Source organism: Asparagus officinalis, chromosome 4 (assembly GCF_001876935.1).
Source record: "Asparagus officinalis chromosome 4, Aspof.V1, whole genome shotgun sequence".
Lineage (NCBI taxonomy): Eukaryota > Viridiplantae > Streptophyta > Magnoliopsida > Asparagales > Asparagaceae > Asparagus > Asparagus officinalis.
Genome location: NC_033797.1, coordinates 113,207,856 through 113,226,079, shown reverse-complemented (window position 1 = coordinate 113,226,079; position 18,224 = coordinate 113,207,856). Strand labels below are relative to the sequence as shown.

At 35.7% G+C, this 18,224-nt stretch overlaps 2 protein-coding genes across 8 annotated transcripts in view; both read left to right on the top strand.

Moving 5' to 3' along the window:
• LOC109837980 (pentatricopeptide repeat-containing protein At1g71490) overlaps positions 1–3,905 on the top strand; it is a 4,550-nt gene extending 645 nt beyond the window's left edge. The window contains exons 3-4 of one of the 4 annotated variants that reach the window (XM_020406379.1): positions 1,665–2,424; positions 2,560–3,905. In XM_020406379.1, the coding sequence (XP_020261968.1) occupies positions 1,665–2,424; positions 2,560–3,836 (2,037 nt within the window). In that variant the 3' untranslated portion in view covers positions 3,837–3,905. Of the gene's footprint in view, positions 1–1,664 lie in introns of those variants that run through there. The other 3 variants (XM_020406380.1, XM_020406381.1, XM_020406378.1) reach the window with 3 other exon arrangements.
• Positions 3,979–17,003, top strand: LOC109837979. Of its 4 annotated transcripts, XR_002246525.1 has the most exons (7): positions 3,979–4,108; positions 5,902–6,177; positions 13,276–13,433; positions 14,983–15,039; positions 15,620–15,655; positions 15,754–15,830; positions 16,214–17,003. XR_002246525.1 is itself a non-coding variant. In XM_020406377.1 (3 exons), exons 1-3 carry the CDS (start codon positions 15,341–15,343, stop codon positions 16,368–16,370), a joined length of 549 nt encoding a protein of 182 aa, XP_020261966.1. In that variant the 5' UTR covers positions 13,440–15,340; the 3' UTR covers positions 16,371–17,003. The 4 variants fall into 4 exon arrangements, 1 of the variants encoding a protein (XP_020261966.1); XR_002246524.1 differs by lacking the exon at positions 14,983–15,039; XR_002246523.1 differs by having other exon boundaries at positions 14,983–15,655.

Genomic DNA, 18,224 nt, shown 5'->3' with positions numbered 1-18,224 from the left:
CGCTGCTGGAGCACCTGCCGGAGCACCTGTTCAGTCCAATTATATATCCACAGTTTAACTGGCTTGTGGTTATTCAATTGCTTAGAAATATAGGGCGAAAGATTCTCTTACAAGTGCTTTCTTTTCGTATTATATAATGAAAGATGTAAGCGACGCACGTAGATTAGTTAATGCAATTAATTAGATTTGGATTCAAGTTCCACATCTAGTGTTATTTAGTCCAGAGGGAGTTGCCAAAGGGAAATTTGAAAAACTTGATGGAGAAGCGAAATCCTATCACTTTTTCCGGTAATTATGGTGAAAGTTTATCCATTGTTCCTGCCGACATCTGATTGTTGAAACCAATTTTCCAGTAATTATGTAATTCATGTTTTTAGTTAGAACACCTATTGTTTATCTAGTTTTATTTTTACACTAAATAATACTACTTTAGTGGGGAAATCATCAAAACTTGTATAAAACTATGATAAGTTTAAATGTGTCTAGCTATTCTATATTCAAGAGTCGAATCCTATTCCTTTTGAGAAGCATAAAACGGCATGGTAAATCAAAACTTTGGCATATACGTGACTGTTAAATGTTCTATGTTTTCAGAAAGACAAACCAATGTACAGACTCTTGCATGCAAGCATATACAGACTTCATTATTATATTTTCTAATGTCATGTGCCACATCTTTCTATCTGTCTCTTGCTTTTGTGGAATTACCATGTTCCATGTACGGTTGCACTCATGTCCATGTCCATGCTACTTAGCTTACAACATATACCCAAATGTTTGCCTTCAGTTATATCTCTTCAACATAGAACCTTTATTCACACTCAATTACTCTTATTGTTTAATGCAGTTATGTACTAAATTTTGCCCATCTTGTCATCCTTGTTATAGAATCCTTCTGATCATTAGAAATCAAATAATCATTTACATTCCATGCACAACGTATGAGTTTATGAATGAGATACTACACATCTAAATTCCAGACGAGGTAAGTGAATATATGTATAAGCATATTTTGTTTAACATGTGTATTTGTCTCATGAGAAGTGAATAAAGGTGAAGTAAAATAGCCTATGAAATACTTAGTAAAATAAAGGTATTCATAAAACTTATGTGTGCAGTTTGTATTCCTAAGGTAAAGTAAAATAACCTATTAAATGCTTAGTTTTTGTCAAAAGTGGGCACATAATATCTCACCTTATAAACATTTGTGAAGTGAACAAAGGTTCAGGCATTTTTAAGCGCTGGCCATGGGAGAACAATGTCATCTCCCGTCCATGTTGGACATACAAATCCTTCTGTAGGCGAATATCCACCTAAGACCTTTCACTTAATGTGTTCCTCCAATGAAGCTACATTGTGTATAGTAATCTCTTATAGCTCTATCCAGATCAAGTATCATCATACTGATGGGTTAAAGTTAAGTATTAGTTATTTGTGTGTAGATATTTGAAATAGAAGCTCAAACCTGTAGACACATGGCTGCAACTAATCATGTAGAAAAATAAAAGGCTGTGATAAACTACAGCATGTATACTTTCCCTTTTTTTACTATCAAGTTTGTTTTGGTACCCTGTTTCTATCATTACCAACTCAGATTAATCTTTTATTTTATATACAACTTATCATGAATCAGTTTTGAAGCGCAACTTTTATTTTGTTTGCAGTGCATTCCAGGCACAAAGACAAATTTTCCTGGTCTTGGAAAGCAACAAGATTGTATAGATCTCACTGATTATCTCAAACAGCAGAAGAAGACATCTCTTTCAGTCCCCTCTGCTGTCATCAGTTCAAAAAACAACCTTTCACAAATACAAAGCTACATCATAAGATCATGGAAAGAGTCTGTGACCTTAACCCCTTCCAATTTTCCTAGGAGAAAAGTGGAAAATGAAAAATTCAGATATCCCACTAACCATCAAATCCTTTTGCTTATAGGTTCCATCCGGTCCCTCTCAATGGAAGGCCAAATCTCCGAAGCCTTCAAGTCCTTTTCTGTCCTTCAACACCGCACCTCTTCCTCCATTATTTTTCTCCATCCCATCTCTTCTCTCCTCTCTGTGGCAACCAATCTCAAAGCCCTTCCACAGGGAAAACAACTTCATGCTCAAATAATATTCCTTGGTCTCCATGGAAACTCTTTTCTTATTTCCAGGTTGTCCTCCTTTTACTCTACTGTCAGCCTAATCTCTGATGCCAAAACCATAGTAGAAGATTCAAGCACCAAGCATGCCTTGCCCTGGAATCTTCTAATCTCCGCATATGCCCAGAATGGATTTTGGCCGGATGCAGTTTTAGCCTACAAAAAAATGGTTGAAAGGGGTTGTGAGGTTGATAAGTTTGCCTTCCCATCAATTCTAAGGGCTTGCAGTGAGATTCTGGTCTTGGATTTGGGGAGAGCAATTCATGGAAGCATAGTAATTAGAGGTTTGCAACATGATCTTTTCATTTGCAATGCTTTGATTTCAATGTATGCTAAGTGTGGTATGATGAAAGTTGCAAGGCAATTGTTCGATTATATGCCTCAAAAAGATACAGTTACTTGGAACTCTTTGATCTCAGGGTATTCTTCAAAGGGGATGTGTGTAGAATCTCTTGATTTGCTGGAGAAGATGCAATTGGAGGAATCTAAAACAAACACTGTCACTTGGAATACTATTGCTACAGCAAATTTGCAGATGGGCAGACACTTGGAAGCACTTGAATTGATATCTAAGATGAGAATCATAGATTCATCTATAGATTCTGCATCATTGGTTATTGGACTAAACTCGTGCTCTAAAATTGGGTTTCTGAGACTGGGTAAGGAGATTCATGGATTGGCTCTCCGTCTCCACTATAATGAGCTTGAGAATGTTAGTAATGCTTTGATCACAATGTATTCAAGATGCAAGCAAGTAGAAGTTGCTCATCTTCTGTTTGGAATGAAAACATATAAGAGTTTGATCACTTGGAATGCAATGATTGCAGGGTTTGCATTTGGAGATCAAGAAGAAGAAACATTTGCAACTTTTCAAGAAATGATCAGGTCCCAAATTCAGCCAAATTATGTGACAGCAATGATAATTTTCTCTCTCTGCACACGCGCCACAAATCTCCAGTATGGACGAGAACTCCACTGCTACATAATCAAGCACATGCACAGCAGCTACCAGTTATTGTGCAACTCTCTGATTGACATGTACTCTAAGCTGGGAAGGATTAGGGTTGCGGAGAAAGTCTTTGACATGATGAGTGACTGTGATGGAGTATCCTACACTTCTATGATTGCTGGATATGGAATTCAAGGGGAGGGGATGAAGGCATTGGACCTCTTTGACAAGATGATTTCTTGTGGGATTATGCCGGATGGCTTTACTATGGTGGCAATCCTCTCAGCTTGTAGCCATTCTGGCATGATTACCGAAGGTGAAACTCTATTTTGGAAAATGAATGTTTTCTATGGAATATCACCTCAAATGGAGCATTATTCTTGTATGGTTGATCTCTTTGGGAGAGCTGGATTATTAAGGAATGCAGAAGAATTCATTGACCAAATGCCATTCGAACCAAGCACTGCAGTACTAGCAACTCTCATAAGGGCATGCCGAGCCCATGGGAGCAAGGAGATAGGAGAGAGGGCAGCTAAGAGGCTTCTGGAGATGACATCTGATGATCCAAATCATTATGTTTTAATTGCTAACATGTTTGCTTATTGTGGTAACTGGGAGCAATTGATGAAGGTTAGGGCAGTAATGAAGGATATGGGTATAGTTGAGCTCCACATACTTTTGGGGGGATTATTTCAGCACATGCAAGATGTTGGATATGCTGATAATGAGGATTTGGGGGTTCAGTAGGAACCTGATCATAATGATGGCTCACTCTAGCCAAGAGCTAATGAAAGCATCCTATATCAATAGTCNTGATTTATCTCATTCATTTTTTGAAAAGTTTTCACATTTATTAAAAGCAGACTAACTTGATTCTGTTGATGATAGGAATAATGCAAGAGGTGGAGAGCAGATCCTAGATATTGTCCTCTTTTTCTGGTAATGGCTGGTTGCTGGCATGCTACATATTTGTATGACTATGGACGGACAATAAAGGGGGAAAGATAACAAATATACATGTATGTGTACAAATTGCTCTTTCTTGCATTCACCTTGAACCTCTAAAGAACTGCTCAACTCTTTGCTCAAATATTTATTACTATAGTTGTGCCTCTAACCATTTGGAAATGTGTTTTCGTTTGTTTTTTTTTTTGTTTGGGCATTATTCCCTGTAGCAAATCCATTACCCGTGCGTTTTTGTTTGCAACTATTTATTTATTTATTTACTTATTTTTTAACATCATTTGTACAGAAAATATATTACCCTTTCCTTTAGGCGCTTCTTACTCAGATACTTTTAAGGGTTTTTTCTTGGTTCCTTCAAGCTTAAGTTACATGATGAATCAAATAGGTTTTCCTATCTACATTCTGAACTTTTAGGATTTATTGCAAGGAAAATTACGGACTTGATATTGTTTGAAATTTAAACTTATCTGAGGGTAACAAACATGTTTTGAAATTTAATGAAGATTTTTGCTCACTGCTTTAAGGCTTGTAAAATCCTATTGGGAAAGGCCTAAAAGTGATACAGATGACTTATACTTGAAACCATGCACTTATGTGATCCTCCTGTTTAATGTCGTGCCTTTTTAAACATGAAAAACATCATATCGAGACCATACAATCTATGTTTTCTTGTTTGTTCCTTTTCATGTCTTACCACCTTGCCGTTTTCTAAGCATATTAGTATTTTGGTTGTTGTTAGCTGATTGTCTAACATTATCCACTTTAAATTGTGATTGTCTAGCCATGTCATTCATGATAGCTATTCCAGCTTTTGGAATCTTATTATTTTTCAATTATTCTTCTTGGAATTTTGAGAGTGATTTGATGCACAATTTTAGAGTTTAAATCAATTAAGTGAAGCTGGAATTCTTATGATATACGTTTGTATTGAAGTGTGGATGGTAAGCTGGTTCATTTACATTGTCTTATGTTGGGATATCAAAATGCAGACTTCAAACTTCTTGTCAGTTTTTCTATTTGCTCAGAACAAGTTCAACTCCTGAACTTGCTCTTAATAACTTTAATCTTGCAAACTTACCACTTGTTGCTGTTGTCAGACCAGCTTTTCCATCATCATACTTGAATCAAACCATAAAATCAATCAATGGACCTTAAAGTCTGAATAACTAGTTTATATATTTCTCCATTTACACATATGAGAACATTATTAAGTAGGAATATCATCAACTGTTTCTGTTGCTAGGTAATGTAAATTGACTTGGGTTTTATAGATCTAGATCTTAGGCTTCATAAGTTTGTAAATAAATATGAAGCAAATTTTATGTGCCATATTCCTACGTGTATTATTTGTCTAGCTGTTTACTCGGTAAAATTATTACAAAACGACAATAAGGTACTGGACATGTTCTGAAGGGTTATAAAGCCATTTTTCCCATGGATGTAAAATCTGTTAAAATAACTTCTAATCAGGTTAAACGGCCTCTAGTTTTCTATATTAGATTCTAGCAGTATCAAAAACATAACAAGAACAAATTGATATTTTAACGTGGGGCTGGTGCTCATAGATGTTGCTCGTAAGCCAATAGGAAGTTTCTGAGATTTATAACAACAATTCTCTGTTGTACATTATATGCAAGTTAAATCATTGTACTACAAATTTCTATAGTATACTACATGCAATACAAATTGAGGTTTAATTAGTAATTTTTTCTACATCTTGATCTGTTTCAGCTGATAAATTTAGGTTTTTACAGTAATTTGTTCTACAGCGTCCTTTAGTAGCCTGTCTTTTCTTTCTTCTCTTCCTGGTTTAAATATAAAGTATTTCTTTTGCCACTTTACTCAGGTTTAGGTGATAATCCATCAAATTCCAAAGACGGACACAAACCTGAGGCCTCCTGCAAATGTATTAAGAATACTGTGTCTGATGTACTGTTGATATACCTTCTTGTGGCTGCTGTAGTGGTACTGCCCATAGTCCTATTTAAGTTATGGCAGAAAAAGAAGAGGAAAGAGCAACATGGCTACCTCTTAAGGCTGTTTTGAAGAAGATGATGACCTTGAACTTGGCCTTCGAGACTGAGAGCTTTACCACTCTCATCGAAGTGTAGCATACTCGGAGGTACTTTTAGCAAGTTTCTTTTTTCGTGTCAATCTGGCAAGTACTAGTACCTGAATTTCTTATAAGAAGTTTGTGCATTCATTGCTAGTGCCATTGGACATAAGGTTTATGCATTATCATCTCATAGAAGAAATTACCACTACTTATGTTGATTTTAAGATACCTACCAGTACAAATCGGAAACATTTATGTTAAAATAACATTTCAATGCTGGCAAGAAGAGCTGATACCTTTCTTCTTTTCATTTATGCTGACAGCTAATACATATATATCCCTTTCAGGAGCTATGTTATTTGACTATCTACCTTTAATGTTACCTGACGTAGGAATGAAATCTAGTTTTCATGTTGCTACCAACTGGTAAATATATTTCTATTCAACAGCTTTAGTCCTTTGACAATCTTGTAGTAACTTTATAATGCAAACTTTAGCCAAAATGGAAATGTTAGAATATTTTTTTAAAGTCTAATGTGGGCACTGAGTTCTTTAGAGAGATCTATGATTTTCTGCTTTGGCTTCTCAATCAGAAATCTAAAAAATTTGTAGTATTGAATTTCTTTTTTCCTTCCTTTCCTTTTTGGTAGACGATGCTGATATCTTTTATGGATGTTTGGTCAGAGTCTCATTGAGAAATACTAGATGAGGTATAAACTATAAAGTAGATGAGCATCTTTGAAGATCAACTTTCAAATTTCCTCAGGGCCCTGTCATCATGATTGACAGGGGCGTTGCTGATTTTGCAAGCTACAAGTTAATTGGTAATTTAGTTTTCAAGTAACACAGGTTATGAACCAATTATATTCTTTGGAATTTTAACCATCTTTCGAAGTTCGTGCAGCTCACTGTCAACGGGCTGTGCTAGTTTTAGAAGCCAGGATTGGAGTTTTTATTTTTAAGTTTTGATGTTGTTCTACTTAGATTCAGCAGGGTTTAAGTCAGGTTTTAGGGATTATACATTGGTTAAAGCTTAAGATGTAATTTGGATTTGGTTGGAGATGTCATGGAGAGAGGCGGTGTTGGTTGAGCAATCTGGTATAGGCTTGGCTTTTCTTCTGTTGAAGCCAACGTTTTAGAAAGTGCTAGGGGTTTCTAGGTGCGGGACATAGTGCCAAGCGACCTAGGCATTGCTTAGCACCGGGAAGATTCAAAATCCTATCTTCATCATTTTATCTGAGATGAACTTGGATAGAGTTCTTTCTGATCTATCTTAACTTGACCTATAGTTATGCTTAAGCAGGCAATAAACTCTTTTTTGACGCAGCGAGTCCACATAAGAAACCCATGTTTTGCCTTTGCGCTCTCAAAAATCAAGTGGGCAGCCATAGTACCGCTTAGGCCTAGGCGGGTGCCTAAACGGACGCCCGGACCAATTTTTAAAATAATGGTTGAAGCCGCCTACTATAAAGTTCTTTAAGCACGAACTTTTCATGTCCTAAGCTTTTAAAATCAGAACCTTGCTGTCCATGATTCAGACGATCAGCATACTGAAGATCAGCATACTGCTGTCTTCATCTTTCATGTGTAGTGTCAATAATCTATTTTATTCTAACCCACACCTTGAACCTTAATCTCCACTGAAAATTTTGTTAAGGCCCAACTAGAAGAGATAAAACTAGATAAGTTGGTTTGTAAGATCGGAACACAATTGACTCAAAAGGATAATGTTTAATGGAGTATAATCTTGTTTAACAATATACCCGATATCCTCATAGTTTCTTAGACCTAATTTCCTTCTCTTTTAAACTATTGGATTTACTCTAGTTGGATTACTTTTGGTAATTAACTGAATGCACAATACATGTTTTGGCGAATACCACCATGTCCCTTGTATTTCAACGTAAGTACTTTATTGGCTTTTATGAGGTTGATTCCAAGCAATCTCTCACTAATTCATAGGGAGGAATTATGGGGATAAATCCTTTGGTTTCCATCATGGGCCGATGATGGAGACTAATCTCAAAAATGTAGTTTCTTTGCTGGTTACCTAGACGGATCAATTCAGCTTGTAAATCTTCTTTTATATGTATTTTGGCAGACTACCGTGCCTATTATCAAGTGGACACAAACTAAGAGTGTCATTCCTCACCACAGTGAACTGAAGGCCTAGCGAAACCTGCAAGCTTAAGAATTTCGCTAAGAGATGTCATATTGTGGATTGATTAGTAAGTTCGACACCAATATGAAGTTTTGATTATAATCTAAACCATGTATACAATCATCTCCATGGTTGATGCTTGGGCTTATCCCACTGATCTCACACCGTATTTCCTTTTTAACCAACTCTTCGAGCCATTCTAGGTGGGTTACTTTCCATGTTCAATTCAATACAAGTCAAACATTTCAACAATTTCAACCCATTATGCACTTTGTTGCTTCCTTCTTTCACTAGGTGGTACCTTGTCACTTTTGTAATGTAAAAGCGCACTTCCTTTTTCTGACTAGGTGCTCAAATTATTGAGGGCATCATTCTTTGCTGTGTTGCATTGATGAGAAGTGATTAAGTTTTGTATGAGGCTATTGATTGACATGGTAAATGCAATGGGTGCATTGTATAGACAAGAAAGTTATATAGCGGGTTTAAGTCAAAAGATAAAACATTTTGGCTATATATAATCTCATTTCGGTGAGTTTATGCAATAAAAGCAAAACAAAGAATAAAATTATGTAGTCAAATTGTCAGGTTTTTGGTGAAGAGAAAAATAGAGAGCCTATGTTACTTGGGTACCTCTAGTATGAAGCTATACCTATACTGAAAACATACACTTAGCTCTACCCAAACTCCTTGGACACTCATTGGATATATATTTAGTTGGACATGTACTCAAGTTGTCATGCACTTTTTGGACATTTATCTTACACTTCACTTCTTGAAACCCGTTTGACATTGGTCAACTTCCGAATATGATTTTGAAGGGTCAGTTGGATGTCTAGTTCAAAAACTAACGATTTTTCAATTTATAATCCGCATAATAAAAAAAACACAAAATTATTATAAGAATCTTAATTATCATCCTTGTTCTCATATACAAGGTTTTAAATATCGGTTATTGGGATTCATCAGACGGACAACATTATTATTAGATAGCAGATATTGGAGATATATCGAGGATATATAAGGGATAAGTGGTATTTATCGGAGTAAAATATCGGATGGTGTATATACATAATATAATATCCTAAAATATAATTTAACCATACTTAATAACATATAAACATACTAAAATGTAAATAATCATATCTAGAATCACTAACCAATGGTGGAAACTAGAAATTTGCTTCTTGATCGCACGATGAAACCATTCGAGTGTATAACCTTCAAAAAGAGTAACCGGACACAATGACTTTGAAGTCGTTTTAAAACAATAAACCTGATACAATTAACATCCACAAAACTTAGGTACAAAAATCTTTTAAAGAAAAAAATGTATACGGATAAGTGTTCTTTAGGGGGGGGGGGGACCCGAAAACAATGACCTTGAAGTCGTTTTGAAACAATAAACCTGATGCAATATTACCTTCTTCTACAGCTTCAACTTCATTTGCTTTTCAATGCTTGAAATCGAGATATGTAGTAAGATCTGAGTTGATGGCGTCGATGGAGAGTCCAAGTCGAAGTTACAAACTTATAGTCAATGTTATCGATAGCGGATAGCGTCGCGTAGCAGTGAGGCATCGCTAAGGCTATTTCGGGCTATTACGGTAAAATAACGGTAAAAAGCGCAAAGTCAAATAGCGGTCTAATTCAGATATGTATAAACACTAAAAAAAGTTAAAGAAAAATCTAAGAAATCTAAAAGTATATATTGGATGATTTAAAGAGATCCTAAACATGAAATAAATATGTAAAAACATCACGTAACACCGAAGATGACCGGAAGAGTCAAAAAATCGTCGTCTTCGAGAAGAAGAGCTTAGCGGTAACAGGACTGTCCTAAGAGGAGCTTACGGACCCACGATGAAGGAGGTGAGAGGAAATATTAAGGTAGGTGGCAGAGGCTATGAGAGGTGACGGGAGTATACTGAAAATCACAGGAGACGGTAGAATGCAATGGTCAATGGTTGAGTTTAATTTTAAAAAAAGAAGCTTCAAACCGTTTTTAAATAGCAGTCAAAAAGCAAATTTCGAATGCAATCGCTCACTATTTACTGTTATGACACACTATTGGCCGCTTTTACGAACAGACATATTCTGCAATATGTCACTGCTATTGCGCGATAGCGTAGCGGATGATAGCGTCGCGGGAAGGGACCGCTAACGCTATTAGCGTCGCTATTGCGGGGCTATTTATCGCTATTTATAATAGTGCTTATAGTTGATGTTGAAGTTGATAGAGTTTGAGTTGATGAAGTTGAAGTTAAAGTCAAAGTCAAAGTCAATGTCTTATGGCATCGATGGAGAGAGCTCAACGTCGAAGTCGATGAAGATTCAGAACAGGTCAGGATCGAAGTTTATGAGGTTGAAGTGGATTGAGAGAGCTTAGCATTAAAGTCGATGGAGATCAGAGAGATTGGAGAGCGGAGGAGGGCGCCGAGATCAATGGAGTCTGGAGAGGAGAGGAGCGGAGCGGAGCTGAGCGCGAGATTGATGGAGATCATAGAGCAGGAGTCGATGGGGGGGTGGGTTAGGGCACAACCACACAAAGGGGAGAGAGAACGGATGACAAAGGACTAAGGGTCGGATTTTGATTTTATTGTGAAGTCGAGTTAGATCAAGTTTAAAGGCCATTGAATAAGTGCCAGTTACTCGAAATTACAACCCAAACTAAAGCCTGATAATTTTGATTATCTAGGCTGACAAAATCGGCCGATAACTCACTTTATTGTCGTATTATCGTCGAAAAACATTTACAAACGATAACCGATTCCAAATTGAACTTATCATAGCGGAAGGCCTCCAAAACCAACAAATCACGGATATACCAATTTATCGGCCGTTATTTAAAACACTGGTCATATAAATTATTAATTTCAGTATTTAATATATGTGTATAGAAATATTTATATAGCCGTGTCTCCGTACCCGCCATGTCCCGTACTTGTACCCGCACCGGTACCCACACTCATACCCATACCCGTGCGACATAGTACAGAGCAAAATTTAGACCTTTTCTATATGCATCATAGGGAATTTTGATTATCAAGACTTTTCTTTGTTTCGGATTATTAATCAGAAGATTGGTTTAATGTCGAATGATCCATCCACCTTGAGTGATTATAGAATTGAGTGGTTATAGAAATAAATAAAATTGTATAAAAAAGTAGGAGATGAGTGAAAGAGCGACACCAATATATAAAACGTGGAGACCCCTCCAGCATAGAAGGAAAAACCATGGGGGAAAATGCGAGAAATGTCTGCTATTAAGAATAGAGATTACAACAGGTAAAGTTGATGTCTCCAACTTTAGCTTACATTAATGGAGAAATGACTATAGAGACCAATATCCTTCAATATATAGTGGATACAACAATACCTCATTGGTAACCCAAAAGTGACAAGGAAAGTCTCAACATTATGGAAAAGATTCCATCTGAATCACAAGGATAAAGCCTAAACCTGTTTATTTTTATCCTCTCCAGAAACCTCGCACTTGCACTCTTAAGAACATTGTTCTTTGTTTTGCTTTTGTTGCATAAATTCATACCCAAATGAACAAATATAGCCGAAGTGTTTGCTTTTAGCTTAAAGCCACCATTATTACCCTTTGGTAAATACAATGGACATGTTGCATTTAAGTTTTAACTTGTCAATTAATTGCACCACGCAACATTTATTCACTTTCCTTCCATGCGATATAGCTAAGGGAAGTGCATTCAACAAATTCTGCATCATCTCACAACTGTAAAAGGTAACAACTCAGGGGTACATAAGCTTCTCTTTTGTTACTAGCTTCATTGTATTAAGCTGGTTTACCAAGCTCCGAAATTCTTTAAGATGCTCAGCAAGAGAGTCCATCTATAAATTTTGAGTCAACAAGCTTTCTAATAATGAAAGCATTTCATATAGATTTTTTCCTGCTTTGTCTAGAGTTTTTTACATCCGCCTCAATGGCCATATGTTGACATATACTATTATCCACCTATAGGTGGATGATGCAAATTGTCTTCTTATTAAGCTTACTCCAAGTTTTCTTATACAGGTTCCTGGATTTAGTGTCCTCAACAACATCAAATAAGTCATGCATGTTTTTTTACAAAATAGAATAGTTTGAGGTAGTAAGCTTCAATCATGGTACTTGCGCTCTACTGCACTAATCAAAATATGGCAAATAACCAAAGAAGCACAACACTAATACCACTTATTGGCATTTGAAACGTGTTAAGGAATATATTATGGAGATCTATAATGTTATAATTATATTAGGAGTATAAATTAGAGATTTGGTGATTGAGAGATATTAGCATTGTAACTAAGAGAATAATTATGATTAGGTAATTGTGTTTAGTCCCACATTGACCACGCAATAAACTTTTTGTTTTTGTATCCCTATATAAAGGGGAGTAGTTGTACCTTTTGAACTATGAATGAGATTTTATTGTTTAACAAAGCGGAACAATCACTGCGTTGAGTGATTAATAGATAGAATAATGCAAAAAGGTAGAAGATGAGTAGAAGAGTGAAACCAGGATATTACACGGAAAACTCTCCACAGCATAGGGGAAAACAACATGCCAAATTTAAGCAATCTTCACTATTAAGATTAAATATTCCAACGATTGAAGTTGACGCCCTCCAACTTTAGCTTACAACAATGGAGAAATAGCAATAGGGACTGCCTCCAAGATTTATTGGATACAATAATACCCATGATTGATAACTCAAAACTATCAAGAAAGTCTCAACACAATTGGCAATCCTTAAATCAAAATCATTAGCATCCTTAAATCAAAATCTTTAGCAACAATGTTGCTCCATTGTCCAATCCTCGTGATCACTCTTTGATCAAATTACCATGTTAAACATTTTATCTTGATCCCCACGAGAGGGAGTATTCATCTGCAACTAGCCATGTACATTTCATTCCTTCATGTTCATTTATTTTGAGCCCTATTCTTATGGTTATCATTAGTGATTTGGGTTCTTGGTTAAATTCTATGCAGGATTGGTGGCTCTTTGATAAATCAATTGGTACTTCACATGGTTGTATGGATTTCGATTTCTGCAAGATTTCAGGTCCCTGCAACCAAGTTCAGATGTGATCCCCCTTTTCAACTATTTGTAGTTATTAAGACAACATAGCACCAAGTTAACACATCAGGTAGAAGTTCAACATTTAAGCAATGTTGAAATTTGCTCTTTCTTGCATTCACCTTCTATGACTTGGGATGGACAAGAAAAAGAAAACATAATAAATATACATGTACAAATTGCTCTTTCATACATTCACCTTCTCTCTCTCTTTTAGATCATGTCATAACTTCGCCTTATAGTTATGATGGATCTTTTTGCTTCCTGTTTCTTTTCCGGAGGAGAAGAACAAGAGAAAGATCCCAGATCAAGAATTTCAAGTTGAGTTCTTCACTATTTTATGTTCTGTCATTGCAAAAACTTTCTTGCTAGCCTTTCTATGAACATTGCAAAAGTCAGAAAAGGAATTGAAGATCTGTAACAGAACAAAATTCTTTTGTGAGAAATTTATTGTTTTTTCCCTTCCACCGGAAGGAGAAGAGGAAGGGAAGAATGCCTGCTTATCCACGTGCAAGATATTAGCCAAGCCTTAACCCTGGCATCTTACCTTTTTGCAGCCTAAATATTCTTCAAATGGAACATATTTTCTTGTCTTTTACCCTTTACATGGTTTGTTTATTTTCAGTTGGAACATATTCTCTTATCTTTTATTCTTTACATGATTTGTTTTGGCCCTAATTGAACTCGGTACATATTTACTTCCTCCTAATATTTATGCCTTTGAAAGCAAGACTTGGAGAGATACTAACTTCAGACCTTTTAATTTTTCATGATCTCTTGTACTAGCTGTATCATCCACATAAACAACTTTCACGATCTTCTTCCTCTGATAAATCCTAAAGAAAGCAGAGTGATCATTCTGTGTGCAGTGCAGACGGAAACTCTTGCACAATCATAGAAATTCTTCCAAACCAAGTCCTGGAAGTCTGTTTCAAACCATATAATGACTTCTTTAGTTAACACACCTTTTCCAACTCTCTTTGAGCAATTAATGTCGACGGTTGCTTCATATAACCTCTTTGTCAAAAGATTCTGGAAGAAAAGGTTTTATTGATAAGTGGAAACAGCAAAAATAAGCAAACAACTTGATACACTAAGTACCAGCAGAAAAGGTGTCATGTTACTCAACATCATATCTTTGAGAGCATTCTTTAACTATTATTCGAGCCTCTAGTTGAGTCAGGGATCCATTAGGATTCAATTTGATGTGTACACCCACGGACATCTAACTGGTTCTTCCCGTGAGAAAGAGGGACCAACTCCCATGTCTCATTATTCACCACCCCTCTCATCTTATCTTCCATGGCTTCTTACTAATTTGAATTTGGCATAAACATTAATGTTGTGTTTTGGTTGTTCGTGTAATTTTATAAAGATAATGTCTCTCCTCTTAGCTTTGGATAAAAATGTGGCGGAATGGTTGCTTGCCATCCATCAACATAAAGAGTACCAATTATATTATCATTATATTGAATATGTATATTAGTTCTTTTGAAGACCACGCCATATTAGCCTGTCCCTCCATGCCCCTCATGCAATTTTTCTTCTCCTGACTGGCTGATTCCATAAACTGGTACTTTACTGGATTCTAGATGGATTGTTTATGTACTGTTTTGCAGGTAATATTGGGTTCTACTTCTTGCCTGATTTGGTGATTGAGCTAAATTACGAACAAGGTCATGTATTTTTGTTTTGCCAGAACAACCTTAATATCTCAATCTAAGTATTAACTCAAGTTATGTGAATCAATAAGAGGTCTTACTTTGACTTAATGTGAAAGTGTGTGTGATGCTTTAGTAATACATCCCTCATGAAGCATGTTTGGTCTACGACTACGAGTATTATTTTACATGACTTGTTAGGTAGTTCAACTTTCAATGGATATTTCATTTTTACATGAACTGAAAGTTTTGCTTCGTTGGCTACATAACTTCACGTTTGATTGTTTTGAGTCATATCTAGGTTCCCAGCTTCGAAATGCTTGTTTCCTGTAGGCTTCCAATCAACAATTTATTTATTTTTGCAGTCACTACCCAAGCAACCATATTAATAATCATGCAATGTATAAAAATCTCTCATTCATTCAGTTTGCTTATTAGATGTAGCCCCTGCAAGGGACAACTTATTGTGGAGCCTGCTAAGAACTTGAGGCTTCTGTTGCGGTTGTTTGAATTATTTATAAACATCATATTGGTGTGTGGCATGATTCCTTTGATTTTAGTTAGTCATACATTTTCTGATGTTTTTGCATTTCAGGCTGTGAGTGAAAGCATGGTGCTCCTGGGATCAGCGGTAGGATATAATATAGTGTAGATATAGTAGTTATTATCAAATTACAGCCATTACATTTCGACTATCAAATGATTCTTTTTTCTCTTTTGATACATCAGACAGTTTTCAATCTAGCTGTTACTTCTGGAACCCTAACTGCGAGCCAACGGACACCACAGAAAACAATGATCCAAAGGTATGCATTTTCTGATGTTTTGCTTTGATCTCAGTAAGATTCACTACCTGTGCAGTTATGTCAACTTCGGTTCTTTTGCTACAATGTATTTATGGATTTTCTGCTGTTGCATGGATTTATAATTTATTAAGGAGGTCTTACCATATGAGTATACATATACATATTATTTCCAAAAGCATATCCTTTTAATGACTTAGAAGTTACGAGTCTTTTTCAACAAAGAAGCTAAGTTCGGAAGGCTGATTTTTCACCAGCTATAACACGACAAATCGTTCAGTCTAAGAGCCATTGTTTCAAACACTCTGTCAAGTTTGTATACATCCTACTTTTGGTCCCCTATCATTATATATTAATTAAAAGCTTTCAACTGTGCAATTCAACAGGACGACCATGCTCTACTCGCTGGAAATCCATTGGTTGGTCATCATCTGCGTGTTCTTCTTTGCACCTGCATTCGACTTTTCAATGCTTGTGTTTCCACAAACAGCAACGCGCAAGGAAATAAGAAGACTATTCTGCGGTTTCTATTTGTGTGACTGAGGAAAGATCAAGCCTATCACCATAGTAAATACTTTTGGGCCAAGCTACAGATTTCTTGATATGATATACTATATGCTACTCTGTTAGCATTGTTACTCCAAAAGAATTAAGCGGCTCTAATATAAGGTACTCGGTTTTGGCCAATGAATACTGTTGTGGCTACGATTTGACTCCGGTTTTATTATTTTCTATACACTCCCTTGTACTCTAATCGCATGCAACTAGTGGAATGAGAGTGCAGATTGTCGAGTTCTGGGAACTCCTCGAAGTTTCCTTTCCAAAGAGAAGCTAAGGTTTTTGTCTGTTGATGTGAGAGATCAGTTACCAGAGGCAAGCTATCTGTTATTTTCTGTATGAAGTATCTCGGAGTAAATCCAGTGCCAGCGATGAGTTTGCTGAAGAATGCTCTTCTTGTTTATATTATTACTGGAGCAAGTAATATTTGAATATCTTTGTTAATTTTTTTGCAGATGAAAGATTATTAAAGAGAAGAGAATTGAAGAATACTGAGAGTGAGAATATATACAAGCAGTTACGAGTCCTTGTAAATAAGCTTAAGTTTTGTAAAAATTTCAAGATATTTCTCCTTGACTATTAGCCGTTTAATGTAAAATAAAAATTCAATTTATAGTAGTTTGACTTGCAATTCATTATCTGCATAGCTGACTTGGTGAACTACATAAGAAATATTTATTCAAAAGAANCCCCCTTGAACTTTTTTATTTTGCTAAACCTTTCTTGAATATTTCTCATTTTATCCTCATATTAGCACCATTCGCTCTAATATGTCACTAGCTAAGCACATGCCTGAAAAAGAAAAAGAAAAGACGAAAATTTCTTCAGCCTCAAAATATTCCCTTTTATTGAAAGGAAAAATAGGTAACCTTTGGGGACTAAGGGATAATTTTCATCTTTTTCTTAGCACATATTTGCCACATGAGATGTTATAATTGATACTGTTAATCTAAAGATTAAATGAGAAGATGTTATAATTGATACTGTTAATCTAAAGATTAAATGAGAAGATGTTATAATTGATACTGTTAATCTAAAGATTAAATGAGAAGGTTTGTGAAATTTAGTGGAATCACAAAGTTTAGGGGGTTATATGCAATAACTCCTAAGTTTCAAGGGGATTAGTGAGATAAAAGAAGTTTTTTTTTTTTTTTTTTTTTTGGGGGGGGGGNCCCCAAAGTCTTTTTTTTTGTTGTTGGGGGTGGGGGGTGGTTGTTGTTATGTTATTAATTCTACTAGTATTTTAGCTCGTACTAAGCATGGTTTTATCTCCATGTTTCGATCTTACCTCCATGTTCCGAGCTATTGCTCATAAGAAGACTCTTCAAAATACACTTGCCTCTTTCAATCCCTATCTTCTAGTATTTTAGCCCGTTCCAGACAATTACATGCACTAGACATTTTTGGGACTCAACATGTACTTAAAAGTAAATTGAATTCTCAACATCCAATGAACTGACTATTTTAAGGTACTCAATAGCGAGCATAATTTCCAATCGGAGAACAATGCACAGCATGCACTCAAATAAGTCTTGTTTTATACGTGTTAAAGATAAGTAATAGAAGTATAGTTCGTATATAGAAGCTCATTAAATAACAACATAAGATATAACAATTTTAGAAAGTTAACATCCAGTATCACATTTTCTGCTAGCGAATGAACAATCTAAAGAAGACATAAATTTTATAAAAGTCAAACTCTCTGTAATTAGAGATCTAAATGTGCTTCATATTCGAACACATTATTCGTAACTCATACGTCTCAAATCTAATAAATAAGTTTTCTAACATTCGACAACTCAGAACATGTATAATATTTAAGTAATATTCCCTTGATAT